At 39.3% G+C, this 27,160-nt stretch overlaps 1 protein-coding gene and 1 long non-coding RNA gene across 2 annotated transcripts; one reads left to right on the top strand and one right to left on the bottom strand.

Moving 5' to 3' along the window:
• Window positions 1–12,824: 12,824 nt before the first annotated feature.
• LOC111574268 (transmembrane protein 47-like) lies at window positions 12,825–22,594 on the top strand. Its single transcript, XM_023278775.3, has 3 exons — window positions 12,825–13,125; window positions 16,015–16,155; window positions 21,697–22,594. Exons 1-3 carry the CDS (start codon window positions 12,909–12,911, stop codon window positions 21,876–21,878), a joined length of 540 nt encoding a protein of 179 aa, XP_023134543.2. The 5' UTR covers window positions 12,825–12,908; the 3' UTR covers window positions 21,879–22,594.
• A 264-nt stretch (window positions 22,595–22,858) lies between these two features.
• LOC118470899 (uncharacterized) lies at window positions 22,859–26,863 on the bottom strand. Its single transcript, XR_004848080.2, has 2 exons — window positions 26,790–26,863; window positions 22,859–26,522 (listed from the first exon to the last, which is right to left on the bottom strand). It is a non-coding gene; the product is annotated as an uncharacterized LOC118470899 (long non-coding RNA).
• Between the last annotated feature and the right edge of the window lie 297 nt (window positions 26,864–27,160).

The raw sequence follows: 27,160 nt of genomic DNA on the forward strand, positions 1-27,160 counted from the left end.
TCTGTGTGTCTGTGACTGATTCATCACGAGTCCCTTTTCAGATTAAACCACAGTTTGCTGCTTTTGGTCTGGTGGAGCTCTTTGTTCAGAGCAGATAAAAGCTTCACCACCTCACTGCTTGTGTTTGACTTTCTTTTTTTTGGTTTCCCCTTAAAGGAGCACTTCATTGTCAGCGGATTGTATGTTTACTATCTCAATGATGAAAGCTCATGTAAGAGGTCAGCCGTGTTCACACAGCTGACACATTCAGCCTACTTTACAGTGGTTGCTTTTGACAGAATGCGTCTGGAAATGTTTCCCACAGCTTCAAAGTGAAGTTATCACAGAGATAATGAAATATATGATAAAGGTAATGACGGTTTCCTAATGGAAGAAATGTTTTGCAGGAATTTATGAAGCAGTTTGTAGGATGGATGGATCAAATTCATGTCACGTAAGGATCAATGACTTTAATCTAAGATGCACAAATCATCTATTGGTGTATATTTTGGAGTGTGGACTTCAGAATTTGGCCACCTTGCCATTTTGAAACCAGATAAAACAAGCAGGGCGGATCAGAGTAAGAACTCAATGTCACACATGATGACACAATAGATGAACATCATGCTGTACTGAAGGAGACTTGAAACTAGCAAGTGAGACCATAAACTCTTCAGGAACATGTTAACTGAGATAACAAATCAAGTGAGAACTAGGACCATTTTCTCATAGGCTTCTATACAATTGGACATCAATTTAAAACCAGAGAAGTTGCTTCCTGCAGGCTTTTAGAGAGAATGCAGGTTTCTGTTTTAGCTTCATCAGAGAATATGTCCACCTTTCATACACAGTACACTCTATATAGACAAACTTACTGGTACATCACCCATGGTTTCGTGAATAGTAGCTGAATGGCGGCCCTTTTCAGTGCCTGATTTTGCCAAACTCCTGGCGAATTCAGAAATGCATGCAGTCATGGATGAAAGTATTGGCACCCCTCAGATTTTTCCAGAATATACACCATTTCTCCCAGAAATTGTTGCAATTACAAATGTTTTTGGTATACACATGTTTATTTACTTGATGTGCACTGAAAAACACAAAAAAGCAGAAGAAAAAAGCCAGAATTGACATAATTTTACACAAAATTCAAAAAATGGGCCGGACAAAATTGTTGGCACCCTTTTAAAACTGTGGGTAAATTATTTTATTTCAAGCATGGAGAAATGGTGTATATTCTGGAAAACTTCAAGGGGTGCTAATACTTTCGTCCATGACTGTGTGAGTGAAGCCAGGCCCAAGTGTTTGGGCTAAAAACTGTCCTGTAAGGGCTGTGTTATACAAAAATTCAACCTCCCTACAGTTGTCATAAATGGGGAAATAAGCTATAAAGACCAAAATCGTGTCTTGAACCTAGCTGTAAACATGTTTATTTCTGCTGATTATTTGGGTATTTTAACATGAAGGTCTTTGGGGATTGAATCACTTTTGAAACCAGCTTTGTTTGGCCATTTCTGGAACTGCGGGTATCGGCACTTCTGTGCTAAAAATGACTGTCATTTTAAAACATATTACAAAAAGAGGAACTGACATCGAAGGAGGCAAAACAAATGAGTTACGCCGAATCCCACTCTGGTCTGTTTCACATATCAAATGACCAATTTGTAAACTTTGCTCAGCCCTTTGGGTATGAAACCTGTTTCAGTAAAAAAGCTGTGTGCTGGTTATGTTAGTGCAGTATCAGTGACACTGAAAGCTGTGTCATGCTAGTAGGGGCTCCACAGGCAGCGTCACACGTGGGGGGGAAAGGTGAGATGTAGGGCTGCAGAAGTGTCACATGATATTCCCAACAGGCCAATATGAGGCAAGAACAAACACAACATCGAGTCAAACAACATGGAAAAAATGAACTCCATTGTTGTGAGATTCCTAGACAACAAATTACTTCTAGACCTCAAAATTGGGCCACAGCAAATGTTTAAGGTTCCATAGAGTTCATCTTTGGTGTAATAGTTGAACAATACTGACTTCAAGGCAAACAGAGGATGAAAATATGTGTTGTTTTGCATATATTTTATCTAAATGCACGGCAACAATCTTGTCATAAAATGGTTTTTGCTATGCTCTGTGATCGTGGCGATTCATAAGATGACTCTTGCCATAAAATCTGATGTTTTTTTCTTCTGGTTTTCAAAAAGCAAAAGTGCTACTACAGAGAAACTATTTTCTTGTCCTAAAAACTGCATTCTTTGAACCTTCCTCTGCTGATATTAGGATAGTTTCTAAATCTTGGGTCATTTATTTTCATGTTGTGGTTTTAAAAAAAATACACCAAAGATTATATTTTTAATCTAACTCCCAGTGGAACTTGGATTTGGATAGAAAATAAGATGTAAATCTGCTCTACGCAAGTATAAGGAAATCTTGCAAATTCATGGGTGAATCCAAATATAAAGTTTGTAAATTGAGTTAGTCAGAACATGACTTGACAGACTGGTCACTTTACATACTGTATAACTACGTCCTTCTATTCATTATCCGTGTGGTTGCATGTGGGATTTCAACTGTTGAAGGTGTGAGGATATTAATTAGGCCAGGGATTACAGAAGGCAAAGATGATTTATACATTAGCGACCATGTTCTTTAATTAATTGTTCTACATTGACGGCAACAACATCACTGAGTAGCCCACAGCTCCACAAGGAGAAGACCAACGGATAACAGGTTTCTGTTTTTAAAGAACCAACAAAAGAAGTTGACTCTTTTCACAGCAGGCTGCAGTCTCTTTGTCGTCTATTCCTCTCCCCTCAGGCGGAAAAGCCTCACTTTAAAACTCAGCTGTTGTCACATTCTGGAGCCTCTCCTTTGCATGTCACGCATAACTCTAATTCACTCTGATCACTGGCTGCTCCACACCTCCCTCAGCGAGCTCCCCAAGGGCTGCTGCCCGCTGCCTGCAGCCTGACAGAAGAAAGTGTCAATGCAGGAGGCGGTTTATTGGGTCGGGGGGGCAAATGGGAAGAAGGGCAGATTTGGGTTTTTTGGCTCTCAGCTGGGTGCTGTGTCACATGGAGCCTCGTGCCAAAACAGAACATGCACACACAGACCTTTCAAATCTGGTCACATAATTCCTTGCTCGGCTATGAAGTCGTTGCGCGGTGCTTTTGTTAGAGTTAGAGATGTGTCTCCGAGTGTCTGATTTGAATTAGATTTTTTTCGTTAACCCTCCTATTGTCTTCATTTATGGGCACCAAAGATGTTGTTTTCTTGTCTGAAAAAAAATCCAAAAATTCAGGAAAAAAATCCCCAAATTTCAGAAAATTTGCAAAACCTTCAGGAAGAAAATTCCAATAATTCTTTAAACATTTTCCTCGATGTTTTATTTTTTAATAAAAATCCCCAAAATTTGGCAAGAAATACTTTCAAAAAATGAATAAAAATCTTCCAAAAAATCCTAAAAATATCTAAAGTGAATATATATATCAGTAAAACTTTGAATATTTTCTTTAAGAACATTCACCAAAAAAATCAACCAAAATCAAGCAAAATTCACCTGGATTTTAGTTGATTTTTTGGTGAATGTGTTGAATGTGTTTGTTTTTTGAGATCGAAGACAAACCACTTCTCTCTAATTAAGCTGTTTATTTTCTAAATATCAGTGCCTCAAAAGAATCTTGTACAAGGACCTTTTCTATTTGTAACAGCCTCCCAGAAAAGGATAAAATCAAAAGTGAACACAACATTTTATTCAGTCTAGTATTATGTGATAGGTCATAGATATAAACATCTAATTCAAATATTGAAATGTGATTGGCTAAAGGTGGGGATAAACCCTGGTTTAGACTTAGTTCTCCCATTAGTTGGTGCACAGATATGTCCATATGTCTTGGCACATGATTAATCCAATCCTCAGGAGCCGCACCCTGTAAAAACAACCCTCCTGCAAACTTTTTCCTGCTTTCTACCAGTTAGTATTATTCCATTGTTAGCTGAGATGTGATGCAGCCATTAGTGGTATCTCATAAGGAGGATGCAGGTGTCCCTTAGGGAGGATTATTATGGTTTTCTCCCTCAAACAACCTTGAGTTAGCAGTTTCAGTAAAATGAATTGTTACATTACAAGAAAATAGGAATGTGCTGTATATCAAGGCCAAAACTCTATCTTTATTAGTGTGCGTGCATTTGGAGAAGGAGAAGCTTTTTTTTTTTTTTTTTTTTAATAAGCGGCTGTAACTTCCCAGCCTGACCTGTCTGTGTCCATCAGAGCTTTGAGTTACAGCTTAGCTCCATCTCTTCCCGTTTAAAGGTTAAGCACAAGTCATGGATTCATTGCACAGTAAATGGTTATTATTATCAATATTATAACACTCATATGTAACATCAATTTCAGTGTTCAGTTAGTAGTGCCTTCATGAGATTAAAATCCTAACAAATGTTCTTAAGAAACATTTTTAACATTTCTTTTTTCCACCAAAAAATGCTCAGAAATTTCCCAAAAAAGCTGAAAATGTGAACATCAGAAATGTGAAAATATTGCTTTTTTTCCCCCATATTTTCAAACTTTAAAATGGGCCAATTGGACCCACAGGACAACACGGGGGTTAAAGGTTCCCAAGTGTTCTGTTTTGGCAAGAAAATCCAGTCTGGTATCAGAGCTCTTTGCAATATGAATTACTGACAGTAACAAATGAGCTCCTCCTACTGTAGCTGCTGACTCACGAAGCTGCTCTTGGAGACCGCTCCTCATTCACAGCTTAAAACAAAAGGCTGGGAGTCTCCAGTTCTGCCTTTGACATGACCTCAGCATGCTTTCACACATTATTAGGCTACTCCCAGATAAACAGATCATTTCTAACAGACTGTTTGAACTTACTCAGAGTCTCGAATGATGCATTCTGGTTGCTAATGTGTCATTGATGCACAGCGTTTAGATGGACTGCACTTAATTTCAGGGCTAAAATATACTAAAAACATCATAAAACACAGATCAGCCCTTAGATGTGATACACGTATCGTACATCTTCAACATTACAAGTTAATAGGAGCCCGTATTTTATAGTCTGAGGGTCATTTTTGTGGGCCACCAGTGCAGTAAACATATGTGCAATTTCCGATGCTTTATCTATTTATAAAGTAGCCCAGCTGCAGTGTGCATATATAGATAAGATGTCACTGGATCACAAAACCAGCACATACAGGAAAGTACAGTGACCATTTGGGTGCCACGCTGGCAGGCGCTGTGACAGGGCTGAATGAGGTGGACTGCAGGATAAGCATAAGTGGTTCACAGCTGGTGTCTGGAGGAAACACGAGAGAAGGGCGGAGAGGGCCGGCCGGCGAGGAGGAGGAGGAGGAGGAGGAGGAGGGGTGCGGTGGCGATGGTGTGGGGGGGGGGGGGGGGGGGTCCTGCAGCCATGACGACTGATGGAGGAGGAAGTAAACAGATGTCCACAAGCTGGCAGACAGGCCCAGAGTGCTGGAGAGACAGGTGGGCATCCAGGAACACAGTGGGACTGCACAGTCACTGTGAAGCCAAGCAGGGCTTTCCATATAGAACGCAAACGCTGGAGTCTCTCATAAATAAATCTGTCAGTTTATCATTTATGTGAACTTCACAGAAATGAGGTCCATATTGTGGCTTTGACGGCCAGTTAGTAGAACTGCTGTAGGTTAATTAGCGTGGCACCAAATCCAAGGTCATTGTTCACTGTGCTGACACACAAATGTGACTCCATCTGGTGGTGCCCGCTATGTCAAAGTTACTACTGGGATGGTGTCAAATAAAATTTTCAAGCCTGCTGATGATGACTGATGAGTACAAGTGACCAAATGCAACATCTTGATGGTCTTCATGATCCTAATTGCTTTCTCTTTAGATCTGCTGGAGACTGAAGTCATGAAATGATGCAACAGTAACGATGGTGCAGAGAGAAAACCTTCAGCTCAGCAGACCTAATTAATCTACCACCATCCTTCTTCTAACCCACTTCCTGTATTTTGCAGAGTCACTGCAGCAGCACTTTTATTGCGAATAGACTTGAGATTGGAAAGCCATCAGTTTAAATCCCCTGGTAAGCTGCTAAATCTGAGTGCAGGAAGCAAAGGAGACATGCTGTCGCCTCCCTCAGCACCGACTGTCGACATGACCTTGAGCAAGGCACTTCAGACCCAGCTGCTAAGAGATGCACTCGAACGCTGGATGTGACTCCAAGGACACAAAGAATAATACTTACTGAAGGGGAGAAATGCAAGTGTGAGGACAACAGGCTGGCAGGGTGAAGGTTAAGATGACTTTCAGCCAATCGTCCAGCTCTGACGGCTGCGATGGCCAGAAAACAATGATAAATGTGCTGCCATGTCTCATTAGTGAAGTGTTTTCAGGTTGAAGGATTGTCATCATTTATTATGAGTGAAATACAATAGTCAGTAGAGGATGAATCATTCAGTGTGTCTGTTGCATGAGGGCTTAGGGAATGTTTATGTCAGTGAATGAATGAATGAATGAGTAGACCCTCAAATGGATTAGCAAAGCTGTGGTTATGGCTAATATGATCTATCAATCCTCTGTTTATCAGTTTGGTAGAAACTGAATTATCTAATCAAGCATAGGATTACAAATTTTGAAGACATCCATGTTTTCAGGAGGATGAAACTCATTGATTTTTTGGTCCTCTGACCTTTTTGTAACCACCAGAGCGATGTTGATGTCTTTGATTTTCCCATGTTTTAAAAACATGCATCAACAGCTATAATCATGGTTGACCTCTGACCCCAGACGGGACAGGCAAAAAGAGAATTTCACAAAGATGTAATGCATTTGTGACAAATAAAATGCTTCTTCTTTTTCTTCTTCTTCTTCAGGAAAAATGGTTATTTTGGAAAAAAAACTATCCAGACCTTCGTTCAGCTACATAAATAGTCCCATAATCATCCATTTCAGCCCTTGCGTTTCCATTGCGGTGTAAAATCTGACAGTTTCGACCATGACGTCAACTCCTAGAGCACCAAAACAACAACAAACAGTAGTTACTGGATGTAACGCTAGTTCAATGAGCATGTAGGAAGTAGAACAATGAAGAGTTTGTTATGTTGGCCAAATTTACATTGTTGATGGTGATGTTAAAGATGAGAAGACTGCTCGTTGACACGGACATTGAGAGGGTAATAAAAATGGTGCCTGTTGTCTTCCATGAGTTTAACCAATCAGCACTGAGATCTCCACAGTAGTTTATTTCAGGGTCACCCATCAGTGTTTCTCCCATGGAAACATTTCTGAAAGAAGCTCAGCAGGAAATATACAAACTACACATTGTCAGAGGCAACTCCTCTGAATTATAGCGGGTTGCAAAATAGCCAAAATTTAAAACACTGAAGTAAAATAAAAGTACAGTACTTGATTAAAGGTATTTACCTCCATTTATAACTGTTTATGCAGAACCATTACCTGATCAAAATTGTAACTCAGGTCACCTTCAGCTGTACTTAAAACAGTCAACAAATTAAACATCACAATGTTAGCGTGCTGTTGTTAGTATTTAGCTCCAACTGAGGTCGTGTCAAATTGATTTTAAGCTTGTTTTTCCAGGAACATGAGCTGATATTTTTGTCGCCTTTTTTCTCTAGGTTACTAGATGAATATGGTAATTGGTTTCTTTAAACATTTCAGAAAAGTAATTTAGTAAAGTAACCTGGAGAATGAAATTTCACACTACTATGAAAGAATAAACTAATCTATGAGTTCACCTTCCTGGTCCATGAGGTTTGAATATAAAATCCTTTGAATCAGACTTCTGCTCAGACAGTCTGACTGCATCATGACTCCTGAGGCTGTGATGCTGGTGTTACAGTAAATATAAAGATGAGCAGGACGGACCTCTTAAGTGATGTCAGCATCATTAAACAAGGTCTCATCAGTTACCATGGAAGCTTGTTCATCCTCAGGAAAACCTTGAGAGGCTTATTCCGAGCCTAATCAGCTGCAGCCTCTCCAGGAAGACCTTTATGAGCAATACAGAATGACATCATGTTTAAAGGAGTCGAAGTAGTCGACACAATGTGGCTCATTTTCCTTTTTCCTCCTCCTCGTTTCTCCTTATGTCTTGCTTTTTTATCTTCATCACAGAAAACATGTATTTACCAGCCTTGTGTCTATGTTACCTCAATATGTAAAGTGTGCTTTAAACTAAACAGGGATTGATTTTGTAGGTGGGTGGCTCAGTGGACAAGTTACAATTAGGGAGAGAGGATCCAAAAAAAGGTAATACATGACCTGGATTCTCTCTGTGCTCATTCAAATCACCATGTGGGGAGTAACCATTGTTGCTGCCTCAAGTAGCTTTGTCTGCTCGGCAGATTTTCTAATGAGGGGCTTTTGGAGGAGGATGACAGAGCAGTGTGCTGTCGCGGAGGAGGGGCCGTTAAGGGAAACGACAACCGCTCCGTCCACAGATACGCCTAATACTAGATCCCCCCTACTCAGATGCCCTGCTGGCAGCTTGGCAGCACCACAGGACTGAGAGGGGTGGCATTAGTCTGAAACTCTCATTATGTCAGATACACTGAAAACCTCTAATCCAGGCACCAAATGATAGGGGGGGAATTAGAGCCAAACTGGGCAAGAAGGCAGCTGAGGTGTAATTCAAAGCATTCAAATCTGTTTTTTCTTGTATTTTACACAGGACAGCTTGGTTTCGAAAGCCAAATCCTGTTCTCTGAATATTTACTTGTACTGAATAGCTTAAAGTAACAATCCATTGTGGTTTCGTATAAATCGGTTCTGTGGTTTCTCATTGTGGTGTGATTGCTCCAACACAACATAAATGTGCAGTCGGTGAGGAGGTACTTTCCCAGGAAAACTCCCATTGTGCACAGAAGCAGCAAGACATGTTTATTTTATGTTTATGCATTTTTTAAGTAGATGAACTGTGAAGAAAAGTAAAAAAAAATATATATATGCGTCTACAGAAATGTGAGCTTCATTAAGAGAAATTTGAGTTGAAAATCTCATCGGATGCAAGAGTAACTGCTAGAAATATAAAGGAAAGAAACAAGCAGACCTATCAGAACAAATTCTGTCCTAACTGGTTTTCTCTTTTGTTGTCATGTTGTTATTGTGAGACAGATTTATGACAGTTGGTCAGTAAATCACTCAACCAAAAACGTGTGAAGAAGGTCGAACACTGACTGTACGTCTTAGAGGAGGAAATGGTTTGTCTGCGCTCATGTTAATAATTCTGAATGTAATCTAAAAAAAACTGCGACAGATGATTTAGTTGTATCGTCTCTTCTCAATGGAGAAAATGCTTTTTGTCATTTTTGGTGGAATCAAAGAGCTGTTTAATGAGCAGCATCCAGGATAGCTAATAAATGCACTGTTTTAGCACGTCATCTCATCATTTTTCTGTTAAAACATTTAGATACCTGGCAGAGATTGTGCCACAAAACATCATTAGAGCCACTTTAGAAGTATTACCAAAGACATAAAAGTTAAACACAAGGGATAACGGGAAGTAAATCTAGATCTTCTTATCATCTTCAGTCTCATTTGACAAAATGCTGAGCTTTTCATCAATAAGATCAAAAATCAAAACCAGTCAAAGCGGTCCACTGAGAAGAGTTATAGCGGCTTGTGAAACTCTGTTGGAATAACAATTTATTCTTCCACCAGAGAACTTCCTGAATTACACGAAGTTCACCAGAAGATGGAAATATTTCACAAAGCATATATAGTGAAGAGGAATCACAGAAAGGACCACATTGTTGTCAAATCTGGTCCAATTTTATACTTGCCATTCAATTGAAGGGATTTATTAGGTGTGTTTTTTAATCTGCAGCTGTTCATGCGTGATATTAAACCCAGCATATGCTTAGACGTGGATCATCAAAGTGTTATTTCCCAAAAGAGGTAAAAATATCAATGAGCTCGTCCTACACACCGGCTGTGCGAAGAAGCCAAAACAGGATTAACAGTAAAGACCAACAAGCAAACAGACAGTTCTACTGTTAAAATGTCACACTGATTTTCAACTAGCAGCGGATTTTTGCCCATAAAAATGCTGCTGCTAGTAGTGATACTGCTCATGAAGTGTCATTTTTTACAAAAGGCACACAAATCATAGTGGTATGTTAGTGATGAGTAGCAGGAATAGTGTTTTGTGAGAGTTAAAATGTCACATGTCTGCCATCTGCTGGACCAGTGCAACATTACAACATCTGCTCACTGTTTTTTGGACGGTGTCACCAAAGGCGCGGTTCACAATGTGGTTAGTTTCCATTCACAGAGTCTATAAAGACATCAGTACAGCTTCAAGAGAGTAATTAATTCCCCTTGGGGTGAAAAAAATAAAATAAAAATCTGGACTGGCCTTTCAATCCTGCACTGTATTACTGCCAGAAGTGTGATGGTGGAAATCTTCACATCCTAGTTTGGTCTCTTACAACTTTGTTCTATGTGTTTTGTCATTGCCACAAATTGCTTTTTAGTGTATCAGCATCGTTCTGCCACTTTGAAGGAGCACGTGGTGTCAGTATCTGCAAAAAAAATTGTTTTAAAATGGAACATGTGAGTTATTGACACAAGAAATTAAGAATATATATATTGCCATTCTGCTATTGATGAGGTTCTTATACTCTGTACTCCTTTGTATTCTCACTGTGTTTAGGTCCCTTTTAATTTGGTTGTTCCTCCTCTATTGCTGTATAATATGAACATTATGGTGTATAAAATGTCTATCTGTATTTAAATACTCTGACCACATGTGTATGGGTGGAAAACTGCTCAATTTCTGCCTCTTGTGAAGACTTTCTTTGACGGACTCACTGAGTTTGTGAAAACATGCTGCTCTCTTCCAAGAACTTAAACAAGTCGGGTTCCTTGATTTGTCTTTCAGAATAAAAGCACCGAAATTAACATTCCACTTGGTTAAGGAGGCTTGCACATATGTACCGAGACCAAGTACTTTGCAGCAAATCTCAGTTGATTGAAAAGCAATTTTTGCTTCATTGGATGTGTCTGTTTCAACAGAATTTTTTGTTTTTCCCATGAAGAAAATGCACAGCTCCAACTCATCCTGTCATAATACTGAAATCAAATTCGTCAAATATAAAACATCAGTTTAGGACTCAGTTCTCCATGCTTGATTTCAACATGTTTAGTTTTGCCAGTGTTTCTGCTTCATTTTTGTGCTGAATTTGTGAAGCAACATATGGCAATAACAGATTATAACTGTAGCCATACTGACTAAGAAAGAAAGAAAGAAACTGTGTAGGTGTGTTCTGAATTTTAAGCATTCACATAAATCACACAAACCTTGCACTACAATTAATGCAATCACAAAAGATAATAACATGTCATTAATTAATATTATAAGATATGCAATATTGTATTACTGGAAGTATGGCACTAAATTTACACTGACTGGGATTTTTTGGGCTTGTGAAAATGAAATTTGAATTTGAATTAGAATCCTTATTGCCATATTATCATAGTGCAAAGCAGCAATACAACTAAAATGTGAATACTACTAATTAACATTAATTGTAATAGAATAGAATACAAAATAATAGAAATATAATAATATAATTTACAAAATAAAATACCAAATATTTATTTAAATTCAAAATAATACATACAGGTATGTAATGGTATAATATGTTTACAGAACAGAATAGAATAATATAATTTATAAAATAAAATACAAAATATATACACATTAAATATATGTAGAATTAAAAAAAGAATAGTAATATAATAGCATAATTTGTAAAATAAACTATAAAATAATTATTTAAATTCAAAATAATATATAATGCTATGTAGTGGTATAATATGTATATAGAATAGAATAGAATTGAATAGAACAGAATAGAAAAATAATATAATTCTAAAAAAGTAAAGTAAAATATAAAGTATATACACACAAAGTACATATAGAAAAGACAGTAATAGAAATATTATAACATAATTTATAAAACCAAATATGAAACGCTTATTTAAATTCAAAATAATATATATTGTTTTGTAATGTTTTGTATGTAGAATAGAATAGAATAACTTAATGCACATAAAAATGTATAGAATAGAAAAGACAATTTAAATATATTAGAATTTATACAATAAAATACAAAATATTATTTAAATTCAAAATATTAATGTTATGTGATGGTATAATATGTGAATAGAACAGAATAGAATATTTTTTAAAATAAAATATAAAATGTTTACACACAAAACATATGTAGAAAAGAAAAGATAGAAACATAAAAATATAATTCATAAAACAAAATCAAAAATATTTAAATTCAAAATAATATATTATGATAAGCAATGGTATATGTATATAGAATAATTTCTAAAATAAAATATATACATACAAAATACATATAGAATATAAAAGCATAGAAATATAATAATATATTTTATAAAACTAAATATAAAACATTTATTTAAATTCAAAATAATATTTAATGTTATTGTATAATGTGCACATAGAATAAAATAGAATAGAATAATTTATAATAATATATATCTATCTATCTATCTATCTATCTATCTATCTATCTATCTATCTATCTATCTATCTATATATATATATATATATATATATATATATATATATATATATATATAAAAAAGAAAAGAATAGAAAGATAATATTGTAATTTATAAAATGAGATATTAAACATCTATTTAAAGTCAAAATATTAATGTTATGTAATGGTATAGCATGCATATAGAATAGAATAGAACATTTTTGTTCCTCTTCACGTGGCCCGGCACAAGAGCATTTATTTTGAAAGGCCCGTCCGGGGGGGGGGGGGGGGGGGTGTCTCCAGTTAAACTGTCCCAGCTGGACAGAAACACGGTGAGAGCAGTAAAGGCTTTAGCGGAGGCAGCAGACGGACCTGCAGCTCGTGTATCCGGATGAAAGATGTCTGTGAACGAGGTTTATGTGTTCCGACCCTTCAAGCTGATCGCGCTGCTCTGCGTCTTCCTGGCTCTGTGTCTGGACGTGGTGGCTCTGCTCAGCCCGGCCTGGGTCACCGCCGACCACTTCTCCCAGTCTCTGTGGGAGTCCTGCTCCCAGTCCGAGGCCCGGCATCCCACCGAGGAGGCTCCGTGGAGCTGCTTCTCCACCCTCGCATCTGGTAAGGAAGCAGCGCTTTGTTTGTTTTTACACCTTCTGGTTTGTTTTTGCACCTTCTGGTTTGTTTACTGTTGTTGTAACTGTGCGTCCTTGGAGTTGGGATGTTGTTGTTACGGCGATGAGGAAAAGCTACTGGACAGATTGCGAGCTTTTGTCCCACAGAAGGTGAAGAAAGTTGCAGTCTGAAGGTATTTATAAAGTACTTCCATGTGATATGGGATGATTGTGGTTGGGCTGTGGAGGTTTGTACATGAGGGAATCATCAGTAGCTGCTGGTTTTCAGGGTCTGTTATGCTGCACATGCTTAAAATAAACAAAGGGGATGTTGAACTGTGCAAACCATCATCATCCCCCAGACAGTTTTAATTGGCTTGGTGCTGCAGCCACTAATACAGAGTTCCATTGTTACTGTAAATGACCAGTTAGCAAATGGCTGATTAATATGTGGTTTTTTTTCCCCCTTTTAAATACATTATTTCTGTATTTCTGAGTTTAGTTCAGTTCAGAAATAGGTTTAAAATGGGCTGTTTTTTCAAGCTGATGTTGTGGAGGTGTTCCCATGTCAGAATGATGCGTTTTAGTTTTCCAGCAGGTGCAACTGCAGTTTAATGGAATAAATAATTGTGTTAAAAAGCCGTCATGGTTGGAAAATACTGGCAAGCAGGAAACTACTGAACGCGTTTACTTCCATGTGATGTTACCATCGCAGTGATAAATGACGTTCTCATGGAAGAAATATCAGAAACACAATAAAACACTAACAACATACAAAGTATTGATGCATACGTTCGATTTAAAATCAACCTCGAGGATGCTGAAGTGTACAAACCATCCTCCAGAGACTGAGTTTGTTTTATTTGGCTTGTTGGTCAGCAGCTGAGGCATTCAGGCGTCCTCATGCTGCTGATACATTTCCTGTTCATACCAGAGAAGTGACGTGGCGTCACTGTGACAAACACATTGTGATGCTTGACTCATGAAGCAAGATTTCACTGATTTATGAGATGACTGAGCTCTAATTTAAACCGATAAATCAGCCAGCAAAATAAATAAATACCTGATGCTTTTACATTATTTCTTGCTCCCTGTCTGTGTTTGGGATGTAACAGAAGAAATGATCACATGTTGTAGAAGCACAGTTTGGCGCACAAACAGTTAACCCACTCTAGCAGGCAGAAGAATTTCAGTGAAGAGACACATTCAGCATCTTCACCATTATCGACCTCACCAGGTTGCCTTTTGTCAAGCAGAGAAGCTGTGGCAGCAGAGTTAAAGCCCCCGACCCCCTTCTTTTACCCACAAGGGAGGCAAATCTGCATTATATGTACCAGATTTGGGAGCTTTTAGCTGCTGGTACAGTAAGGTTGTTTTTTTTTACTTACTGGAACTTACTATTAAACATACAGTTGTTGACTGTTAAAGTAGTAATAAAAAGACTAAACATTTTAAAATGGGGTACAAATTTGAAGGGCGTTTAGCACTGCTTCCCTAAAGCGTATTTTAGGACTTTTTGTGCGAGTTTATTAACATCACTGATACAAACTGGCAGGGCTTCAGAGAGTCAGAGGCAGGCCGGTGTGACTGACCGCTCTGATATTGTGGAATGTGTCGGGTGAATAGGAGGCGGGTTTGTTGCTGAGTGTCTGCAGGGCTCATTAAAACAACAGTGGAGGGGTGTGTTGAGGTTAAAGGTGCAGTTCGCCCAAAAGCCACCGCAGACCGATCGTGCACATATTCTCATTCTTGGATTTCTTTAGAGTGACATCACTTGGACGCAGTTCAATACAGGGATAAATTGCAGGTGACTGGAATAATAAAAACTGTATCGTGACTTTCTGCTTAGAAAAATACACTTGCAATGTGAGAACTGTTTTTCGTGTGTGTCCAAACCAAAATTATAACCGCATAATGGGCTAAAGATGGGAGAAGAAAAGATTTCCTGAAGGTTGAATCAAATTGAGTTCAGATGTCAGCGGGGAAGTGTTTCCTTTTACCATCCTGGAGACAAACGAACCAGAAGCTCAGAGAGAGAGGGAGACATCCGATTGTACGCCGAGCTTGTTAACGTCACCAAAATGCAAATTCTGCTTTTGAGTCAAGCCTTTTGAGGCTGAGCTTTCTACTGACACTGACAAGTGGGACATCAAAGAGAGAAAAAACACAATGCGAGCACGGATGGAAGAATAAAACATTTTCTGCTGAATACATTTCTGGTTTCAGAGTCTGCATCAACACTTTGCGGTATAAATGGAGAATTAAACGGCAGTGCTGTTATAACAAGCTGACGTTGTGGAGATCTTTCCTCGGAAGGATGATGAGTTTTACTTTTCCAGCAACTTGGAATAAATAGAATAAATGTGGTGCTAAAAAGCCACCGCTGAGGAAACAAGATGGAAAAGCCTGGCAAGTAGAAACTCCATGAACCAAAACCTCCGAGGAAATATTAACAAACACGTCGGCTCATGTTTATGTATGTTCACATGTAAAAATCCCATAGAAATACAATAAAACACTGACGATATGCCACTAAATAGAGTTGAAAATGAAGAATAAAATTAAAAACTGATTGAAAAATAGAATAAGATGTTGAAAAATAGAATAAGATGTTAAAAAATATCCACTATATAGAGATTTCTATAGCAACATGGATGTTTTTCAATTGATTCTGTGTCTTCTGAGTTTCAGGTTCTTGTCATTTTTATTCCCGATGGAGTGGATCTCTGGTGCAGGCCTCAGTCCGTTCTGCTCCATTCACCTCTCTGTGTGGGATCAGCTCTTGTTTTGTGTTTGTCAACACAGCGGTTCAATTCAACGCTGCTGTCCTGTGAATCGAGCTTTTGTTGTTGCGCCTGGTGCTCCTCTCTAACCTGCGGTGTGTCCTGTCCTGCAGACTGGCAGATTGCCACCCTGGTGCTGCTGGGGACCGGAGCGGTCGCAACTCTGGTGGCCTTTCTGGTGGCCCTCATCTCCCTGTGTAGAGGCACCCAGAGACAACACTACCGCACTGTGGCGGTGTTCCTCTTCACTGCAGGTACGTCGCCATTAAGACAAACACCTCAAAACTCTTCTCCACTCTGTTTGAATTCTTATCCAGTGTTCCAGCACGTCGTGGTTACGCACATGTGGATGCACAAAGATGGTACAGAAGCATTCGCCACAATAGTTTCCGTATAGGCATGTTTTTCTCATTCCACTGCTCGCATTGAATAGAAAGACGCAGAAGGAAAAGACGCAGCTGAACGAGGCTCGCTGGTTGAGCTCATTTTTTCTGTGGTGTGGAATCTGGAGCGCTGCCGCCTCATGAGCCAAGAAAAAACAGCCGCAGAATTTGCAGACTTACCAACAAAGTGAAGTCACTGAGAGGAAAAAAAAGAAAGCCACCACAGACTCCTTGCCCAGCACTGCCTCATAGCTGGACTGCTGCTGCTGCTGCATGCTTTGTGAGAAGGTCCTCGGGGTGAAGCCAGATTTTGACAGTGATGAGGGAGGATCTATGTATAAAACATATCATTAAAATGAAGGGCCAAGACACATTGTTCCATACAATGTAATAACTGACTCACAGTGTGTGCTTTCTTTTACAGTGATGAAACACTAACCACTTACAACTACTTAACTCGTGCCCAGTTCCAGGTTTGCCAGTTTCCAAAATAAAACTGGATTATATAAGAAACAGATATCCTGTTGAGCATTGCAAATTCACCTCTCCTGCAGTTTTACTCTGTGCCTCTAGATTAAACTTAAAGAAATAGTTTGCAGTTTTTAGAAACTCATACTTTAGCCTTTAAACAGGGGAAACAGCCAGCCTGTCTCTAAACACCCCATAAAACCAGTACATGAAGAAGATGTTTAATTTGTGGGTTGAAGATGATAGGTGGATTTTCTTACCTTTAGGTAGAGATAGGCTAGCTGTTTCCTCATTAGGTATTTCAAAAGTTTGCACATATAGCTTCATATTAAAGAGCCCATATGCTTTTAGGGTTTTCTTTTTCTTTCACTATGCTATAGCTTTAATGTGCATGTAATAGAGATATAAAGTCAGCACCAAAAGGGAGTTTCCTTCCCACAGAAAACACATACAGGAAATGCCTCATATGAAGTCGAGGCTTTTTTTATGTTACTTATCTATGTCACTATGTAACACATTTGCACATTTGTAACACATGCTACTAGGACTAGCTACTAGGACTTCTGCTAGGACTACATCCATATATTTGTAGATCTGGGATTATGGTGAATAACCAATGTTGTCTTGTTATCATGAGCCCGGCTGACCAATCAGAGCACTGGGCTTTTGGGAGGAATCCTTAAAGAGATGGGAGCTAAAACGGAGCGTTTCAGACAGAGCTGCTGCAGCAATGTACAATAAAGTGTTTTTCTAACATTAAAGTAAGCAAACATGTTTGAGTAGACCCCCAATTATGAAACTATAAACTTATAAATGTGCATAATATGGGCTCTTTAAACTGGCATTCACAGAAACTCTTAGCGAGAAAAAAATGTGAAGTTTTTTTTAACATAACACAAAGACAATATCCTCCTCAGCCCCTGATCCGCTGTGGTGTGTCCATTGTTTCAGATGCCTGGTGTGTGGAAAGACATCATTAAGTTTGTTTTAAAATGCACACAAGCATTCTGTTCTCAGTATAGATCTGCATAAAATAACAATTTGCCATTGAAGGCGACTGAAGGCAGCTTGTAAAGGAACGCTTGTCTTTTTCTGTCTCTGCAAACACCAGCCACAGAGGACCAGTGTAGTCGACTCAGTGGCTTTGACTGTTAGCCATTTGCTGAAAATCGTGGGAAGGCTGTGTTATCCTTTCCTGTGTGTAATTGCTTTAAGAGGCTTGCAAGAATAAGGTCTCCACACGGGCGCACAGTCCTCAGCAGAGCAGCAGCAGAACGCTTGGACTGTTAAACGCCCCTTGGCAGGACTGTGACTGTGTGGTATTTATTTTCTGTCCAGAAATATGACCTCAGCAGGCTGCGAGCTCAGTCTGGACTCCATCAACACCACCGCTGTCTCAGGCTACCGTCATTTCTCCTGCACACTCACTGTTCCGTCCTGTAGGAAGGAAAGGTGGAGCCATAGTTACACAAAGTCCTTTTCCTCAGGAGTCACCTAGCAGGCATGAGGAGGAACTGAATTTGTTGGCATGAGAGTCGACCGCAGCACGCCTTTGATCGTACGCACAAGGGGCTCTTGGTCCTGAGTGACGTAAAGGAAAAATGATTCCCAGCAAAGTAACTGTTCAGGGTCATTTCCATTGTGTAATGCTGAGATTGAAAGAATAATGACGATTATTTGAAATTGTCTCACATTTCACAAAATGTTGGAGCTACAGGGGTTTACTGTAGGGTCCTAAAATATGCTGTTGAAGTCAGTGACTGTAAGGGAACAAAAAACAGGCCACTTCAGAAAGCACTCAGTTTCCACTGAGCAAGAAACCCACAGAGAGGTGTGTCATACAAAGATGGTTTTGAAAGGCATTTTTGTCTTTTTTTTTGGAGATGTCAGACTAGAAAAGAAACAAAAAGGCATTAATGCTTAAACATATCTTTTATCTTGCTAAAGCACTTTTTGGTGCGACTTGAGAAGGGCTTGAAAATGCTAAAAAGGATAATTCTATCTTGCTATTGTTTAATGCACAGTTTTTGTTTTATAACCATTTTGAGTGCTGAATTATCATATTTGTTGTTTCCATCCAATCAGTAAAGTATTAAACACTGTGCTACTACAGATTCACACCAGAAGTAAATAGGATAAAGCGTAATGGGACCAAATTTACATAAACCTGTTTTGACACATATTTGTTTTCATCTACGGGCTCCTGAAAGCGTTCAGTCATTCATGTGATGGTGAATATATAGTGACGTATTATGATGAAGTCATCTGAAGTAGCTGAAACACTGACACGAGGAAGATAATCACTTTATATAACCATTCTCTGGTTACCTTCAGTGGCCGTGGGCTCTTTTTGCAGACACAAAAAAACCCGCCTTCCACCTCCATTCGTATCCTTCAGGTTCTTTTCATAACCACCTTCGGACAAGTTTGCACTTTGCAGCAGCAGTCATCAGATCTGTGTTTTCAGACGAACAAGGCCATTACTGACGCATTTTCACTAACTTTAAATGGCTTGCAGAAGATGAAAGGACAAGTATTTCTTGTAATGCTATGAAATGAGAAGTAAAGAATGCATAAAAAGAAGGATTAAAGGGATAGCTGAGTTTCTTTGAAGTGAGATTATATGCAGTACTTATCCATAGTCAGTATTTTCCCTCCAGTAGATGGCAGGTTTGTCTGACATACTGTTAAATGTGTTAGTTTGTATCTGAGCAAACATGTTAAAACTCTAAAGTCACACAGCAACATAAACCAACTAACCAACCAAGGCAGAGGTTGTTTTCTGCAAGATGAAACTACTGCTACTTTTGTCAAGAGAGTCTGGTGGCTTTGAAGAGAGCAATATAACTGCTTCAGTTCCCTGTCAAAAAGGGCTGACGGAAAGTTGAAGCTGTGAAAATAGTCTGAATACACGGTGCTTATAAAAAGTATTCACCCCCCTTGAAAGTTTTCCCCTTTTATTGCTTTTCAACATTCAGTCGTGGTCAGTTTTTCAGCTGAAAAATTGACCAAAATGACTCTAGTGTCCATGTGAAATAAGATTTCTACAAAGTCATGTAAATTTATTGAAAATATAAAGCATAAAGTGATTACATACGTATGCACCCCCTTCAAGTCAGCCTTGCACATCTGGACAGTGCAATTTTACACCTTTTACCCTTGCCCAAGCTCTTTAAGGTTACAGCTCATGTATGAACAGTCGTTTTCAATTCCAGCTACAAATTCTCTACTGGATTGAAGTCTGGCCTCTGACTCAGTCCACTACAGAACACTGAGATTGTTGTCTTTAAACCATTTCAGTGTAGCTTTTTCTGTAAGCTTCAGGCCATTGTCTTGTGGGAAAACAAATCTCATCGAGTTGTCCTCCAGGATTTCCCTAAACTTTGCTGCATTCATTTTACCCTCTACCTGCTGCTGAGAAGCATCCCCACGTCATGATGCTGCCACCACCATGCTTGCGGTGTTTTAAATCCACCAAAACATAATGCATAGTCTGATGGCCAAAAAGCTTAATTTTGGCATCTCTCACATGCCTTCTGGTCTCTCTATTTAAGATTTACTATGAGCTTTTTTCAACAGTGGCTTTCTCTTTGCCACTCTCCCATAAGACTTTGACTGGTGACAGTTGTTGTATGCTCAGCCTCTCCCATCTCAGCTGCTGAAGCTTGTAACTCCTTCAGAGGAATCATAAGTGTCTAGGTAGCCTCTCAGTCGCCTTTTTCTCGTATAGTCACTGAGTTTTTGAGGGCATCCTTTTCTAGGCAGATCTAGATAGCTGCCATATTCCTTCCTTTACCTAATGTTGGATTTAACTGCATTCCCAATAACCTTTTTACAGAATTGCTTGGAATTATCTTTTGTCTCTAGTGTAGTAGTCCTTCTCTCTGCTTCTCCAAACTGTGGGCAGATCAACTGTCATCTACTTTAGTTATTATGCTGACTATTAATCACTACCTCATACAATCCCACTTCAAAGACACCTGATCATCCTTTCATCTTGAAAAGAATGCGTAAAATTCAGAGTTGGACAAAAGGAATAAGTAAAGCGGAGAGAAGAAATCTTAACAATTAAAGAGCAAATAACTGATATCAAGAGGAGGACACAACAGTAAGGAATATTATTAGTGGTATGATTAAAACAGACAAAAAAACAAGGGCAGACACAAGGCATGCAAAATAATATTGGGTAAAACTAAACCCGTGCTATGTTTACTTCCAGTGGTATTATATTACAGCTGCATCAATTGTAGTAATAGTAGCAGTTCTAAAAGTGGTAGTGATGACTGCACCAGTGGTATCAAGGTTAATCAAGATTTAAAGATTTGTTTTTCAGATGCTACACATCTCACTATTTCCATATAAAGGATGAATGAAGATTAAAAAAAGACAAATATATACTGTGTAAATATCTTTAAAAAAATAAACATTAGAGGAGCATATTTTCATATTAAAATGGAAGATGATCTTTGAATTGGTTGTTTCTCTCACCAGCAATTCAGACCCCAAATATATTGAATTTACTGCTCATAGCTCATCATCAATTCATCAAGTAATAATAAAAACAATAACAGGTAAAGTTCTGAGCTCTGCTTATATGTTTTGCTGCAGTTATTAGTCATGAACTGATTAGGTGTTATCTTTTACATTAAGTGATAACAAATTTTGATTAGTTATTATTGCTTTGAGTCCTCCTACTCCAGCTTCTTCTAATTTAAAGGTTTCTTGTTTCTTTAGTCCTTTATGACAGTAAATTGAACATCTTTGGGTTTTGGTATTAATGAGATATTTAAGGATGTCATCTTGGGCTTTGGGAAACACTGACTGACATTTTTGACCATTTCAGTCATTTTATAGACCAAAACAACTGACTGATTACTCGAGAAAATAATGCACAGAATAATCAACATCTAAAATAATATTTCTCGTGTGTGACTCTGGTTCCAGTGGTTCTGCAGGCCTGCGCTCTGGTCCTCTACCCGATCAAGTTCATCGACGGAACCGTTCTGCAGACCTATCATGAGTTCAACTGGGGCTACGGGCTCGGCTGGGGAGCCACCATCTTCATGCTGGGCGGAGGGATCCTCTTCTGTCTGCGGACGGACATATACGAGGATGCGATGTACTAATCCTTCATCAGCCCTCGCTGCAGGGAAAACACACAAACGCCAACATAGACCTTCTTCACTCTGCACACGGCCGATATGAGCACAGACCTTATCTCTCAGTTTCTCTTGCCGTCTTGCTCTCTTTGTTATTTTTGGAAGAGGTTATGAAGGCCTAATTTAGGCCACGGCTGTATGAATAGAATGCCCCCCTCCCACCTCCGTGCAGCCAGTGGGTCCCTCAGCCCTGCCGGTATCGGGGGCGAGGTGGCAAAGCTGAAGCAGGGAGATTTTTCTGGACAGGCTCGAGCCACTGTGCTGGACGTTTCCACTGCACGATGACCTGAATCTCTATTGTTAGAGAGAAACAGGACAGTAGATTCTCTGCACAGTCCTGAATGTGCAGCGGTTGAATATTTAATGGGACTGATTCGTCTCCACATTTCCTTTTTTTTAATCATTTTTGTAGCTTTTCATGAGGATAAGCTTGTGTTAATGTATTTATGGCATCATTTTCCACTTCTAAATATTGAAAACCTGAACTTCTCACTCTGTCTTCGCTGAAACATATCTAGTAAGTGTAAATTAGTCAGCTTTGATACATGCTATCGAGTGTTTATAGTTTGTTTGGGGGAAAAAAAATCACACCAGTTTGTCTTGAATGAAAAATGTAAATGTGTACAAAGTATTTCTACATGAAGGAGAATTCAGAATAAATGACTGTAGTTTTGGGAGCAGTAGGAGTGTAAAACGTTGTTTTCACTGTGAGGATGTGACTCCTGTGGTTCAGGAACTGACCTTTGACAGCATTTTAAGAGAGGAGCTATCAGGGGTGCCCCCGTTTTAGACTGGTCAGCAATGAAACAAAAATGCAAACCACTTTCATCATCCGGAGCACACATTCCTCAGCGGAAGCCATCCCCGGCTATTTAAAGAGGCACCGCCAGGTTAGTGGCTCGCACCTAGCTGGTGTGTAAAGTATGATACATTGGTTGAAACATGAGTAGCACAAAACATTTTATTGGAAACCCCAAAACCAAATGCCAGTCATAGATAAATGTGCTCGAGTTTTAACATTACAGCTGTACAACAAATAATACTAGAGCTGCTAATATGTAAAGGAGAAACTGAAAACTCAACTACAGATCATCCGAAATCTTCTGCAGTTACTTTATACACTTTTTCCTCCTGTGTTTATTAAAGGAAAGCTTTAAAACTTCTACATCAGGGGTCACCAACCTTTTTGAACCTGAGAGCAACTTCAAGGGTACTGAGTTGTATGAAGGGCACCTTGTTTGATACAAACTTCCTCAATAGCCAACTTGTGCCATCATCTTTAAACAACAATAATAATGATGATGAAAATAATATGTAAAAAGACTGTCTGATCACATTTATGTTAATTATTCCTTACAATAATTATTCACGACGATCTCCACAACAATGACGGTAGGAAACACACACACACACACACATATATGGAAATCTGTTCCAATATTTAAAAGTCAGAGGTAACCCATCTCTGAAACTTTGGTAAATATCTTTCTTGGCAGTTTTGTATGAATCAGCCTATTTGCAGCATTTTGTTCAAAATCACACCAGTTACATTTCTGTGCAAATTAGCACTTCTAACATTTTTAGGAAATCATTAACTGTCATCAAATCATGCTTCATTTGTGTAAACCACTACCTTTGTAACATTTTTGAACAATTCATGAACTCTGTCCCATGTTTGTACAAATTATCAGTTATGTAAGAAAAAATAATCAATTCTTTCTCATTTTGAAATTAATCCTATCACATTAGTACTAATCACCAGCATTTTTCACCAGCATTGCAGCATTTTTAACAGATCATAACAACAAATCATTACATGTTTTCAACAAATTATTTTTCACATTTTTGTGTAATGGCATGGTGTTTTGAATGACAACATGTGTTACCTCTTTCTTTGTCTGTAAATGTGTGTTAGTGGGAAGCCTGGCATTGCAGAGCTTATCATGTCTTACCTTTACCTTGCAGCTCACAGTTCAGATGTTTCAGTTTCCCAGTGATGTCCGTTAAAAATGCAAGGTCAAGAATTCACTCAGTGTCCTCAAGCAGCAAGGTGTCTTCTCCTTTGGACTGCATCAACTCTTTGATTTCGGCCAACAGTGACAAAAAACGCTGCAAAACTGGTCCCCTGCTGATCCATGGGGTTTCTGTGTGTAGTAACAGGTCACCATGTTCAGCTAACAGCTCCTCCAGCAGCACCTTCAATGTCCTGGTTGTTTGGCTTTGGAGCCATTTATGATCTTCACGACACGAGTCATCACATGATCAAATCCGGCCACTTTTGTACATACATATGTCCTGCTGGTGAATGCTGCAGTGGTAATGTAGGAATGTTGGGAAGTCTGGATCACCTCTGCATCGTACAATGAAGCCTGCATGCTGACCCGTCATGGAGGAGCCCCGTCAGTCATCACTAAACAAGCTTTTCTTAATGGTACATTTTTCTCCACGAAGAAACTTTTCGTCGCGTAGCAGATGCCAAAGCTGCCTTTAAGTCCAGGGCTTTTCCTGTCCATAGTGCATACAGTCCATGTGCGCTACCAGGTGGCTAGTTAGCATGGAAGCTTCGTAGCGGCTAAAGTAGAGTCTCTCCATATTGTGCCGCTTTGCCGACGCAATAGTCGCCCCGCAAATAGGACACATACTTTTATCCTTCACTGTCGTGAAAAAGAACTCTTCCTCCCAGTCGTCGTCAAAATAGTGTTTTCTCTTTCGCTTTTCTGCCATGTTTTGGGGGTAAAAACCACATCTGGCTTCCCAAAGTGTCTGCGCCCGGACGCTTCAGCAGTGACGTGGTGGTTGGACATGCGCAGTGAACTTTGACTCGGGCAAGGTGAAAGTTCATTTACACCGAAGACATTTTTTTTTTTTTTTTTTTTTTAAATTATCATAAATACTGTAATTTGAAATCTGCATTAATGTAAGTATTTTTTTATATAAAAAGAACAGCAACTACAATTTTTTATAAGGAATTTCATGGTGACTAGTGTTATTTTTAGAACATGTGTTGCGGGCAACTCACATGGTCTCTGCGGGCAACCAGGCGCCCGCGGGCACAGTGTTGGCTACCCCTGTTCTATATCATTCCCCTGCAGAAAATGCAGAAGGCGTTGCCACACTTGAGCAGCATGGTGAAGTTTCCCCTTCACACTTTCTTTACTCCACAGGGTTCAAACTGCAGCAGCTGGTTGGAGAATCTACAGAAAGGGATAAACATTGTTCACAGCTGCAGCAGTGTGAAAACTCCCCAGCTGTGAGCAGTATTTACACCAGAACCAACAGCTCCTGAGGGGAAAGGACGCAAAGTATTGCAGCGTGTAAACCTGATACTCGGCTCCTGTGAATTGTGCCGTGTGGTGTTTTTTAAGCGTGAGCTGGAACATCCGGGATGTCTTATAATAGTTCCGTGGAATCTTTGAAATGTGCCTCATGAGTTAAAGGTGAGGTGGTTACATGACAGGACAGAGAGGGCACACGTTATACTTCCAAAACACGACACAGATGTGATCCTGTTAAGTGTCCCACACACACATAAAATGCAGTGTCATATTGGTGGAAAAGACAAAGTGAAAAACAAAACTGACAGTGGGATGTTTTAACAAGTGGATCATTTACTCAGGTTATTTTAAAAATCCATGAGAGTATTTAAAAAACAACACATGCACACCCACGTTAGTTCAGTTGCTCCACATATTATGCACATTTATTTCACAGAGCAAGTTCTCTTTGCTTTTATTCCGCAGATGAGGCTTTTAAAATATGAAATCACTGGTTTTGGTGTGTTTCAAAGGTCAAAAGTCGAAATGCCAGTGGGTCTTCATGCTCAGCACTTCACCCACGCACTTAGTACTTCTGCTGCATGTCACGCTGCTGCCTAAAGAAGTACATGCACCAAAATAAAAGGCCTCAGCAAAAACATTGTTCATGTTTTTTTTTTGGTAAATCTAAGGGCCAGTTGCTGAATTCCACTCTGTTTACTTCTATGGGCTTTACATTTAACCACACCCACAATGTTAACTCTGTCATCTTCCTCCACCTAGTGGTCAGACTGAGGTGCTGTCAGGGGGAAACTTTTCACCCTGACAAATTTTAGTTTTAATTTCTTTATCTCAGCTGAAGGGTGATATTCAAGCAGTGGCATGTTCAAATCAAGATGTTGAAACAAAATCAGTCTTGATGCATTTTGTTTTCTTGTTAAAGATGAACCAAGTGGAGCAGAAAAAATAAACAAAATCCAACCTTTCAGTTTAACGTTTGTTTTTGTTCAGATATGCGGGAAAACGAGAGATTGGCATCTGCATTTAAGATTGTCTTGATACAGACATGCCCAAGAAAAGCGCCAGAACTGACCTGCAACTACAACACAGATTGGTGGTAATGACTTTCAGTGAAGCTACATTTTAAGTGGAATATTAAAAACGCATTTACTTGACTTGTCAGTTTTATTTGTGACTGCACAGCTGAGTTCATTCTGCAGCTGCTGCTACATACACGATCTCATCTCTGAATACTTTGGACACGTTTTTCCACATCTGCAGAAGAGGCAGCACAACTGTTTCTGTATGTCAGCAGTATCTGGCAAAACCAAAGCGAGAAAAATCCTCCACTCAAGCCCTGAAGACAGACAGAACATTTTGTCACATTAGTTTGTGTGAATTGGATTGTATCCGGCCTGTGGAGAGTATTCTGGCCCCTGGGTGCAGTAACCAGCCAGGCCCTGCACACTTTCACTCTGCAGGGACAGATTCCAGTTACTGAGCCCGGGGGACAGAGACAAACACCAGCTCTGACACTGTGGGACCTGTGGAAGAAAATGATTATTTTACAGACACAACTGTGCACAGATGTACAGAAAATCCCCCAAAATTCTAAACTACAAACCTGAATGAGGTCCCTGTGATCCTCTGCATGTGGAGGTCCCTGCAGACGAGGGTCAGCAGACTAGCAAAGGCAGATAAATGGACTGAAAGGCAACACCTGGGCTATACATTACCCTCCTACCATTCCTCTACCAAGATTGGCTCCACCAAAATTACATATTAACCCAAAAAAAAGTCACTCACTGCTCCTCCGCTATCGCTCTGCTACCACCCGCAGCCCCCTCGATCCCATTAAACCCACATACTGCTGCACTGAGCTCTGAGGATGGGAAAACCTGGTGTGATTACAACAGTAAAGTGATATTTTATGTGCCTCTTTTCAGAATAATTCAAGGCTCTGGATGCTGTCCATTATCCTCTATTTTGTCATGT

Source organism: Amphiprion ocellaris, chromosome 14, assembly GCF_022539595.1.
Source record: "Amphiprion ocellaris isolate individual 3 ecotype Okinawa chromosome 14, ASM2253959v1, whole genome shotgun sequence".
NCBI classification, from domain to species: Eukaryota; Metazoa; Chordata; class Actinopteri; family Pomacentridae; genus Amphiprion; species Amphiprion ocellaris.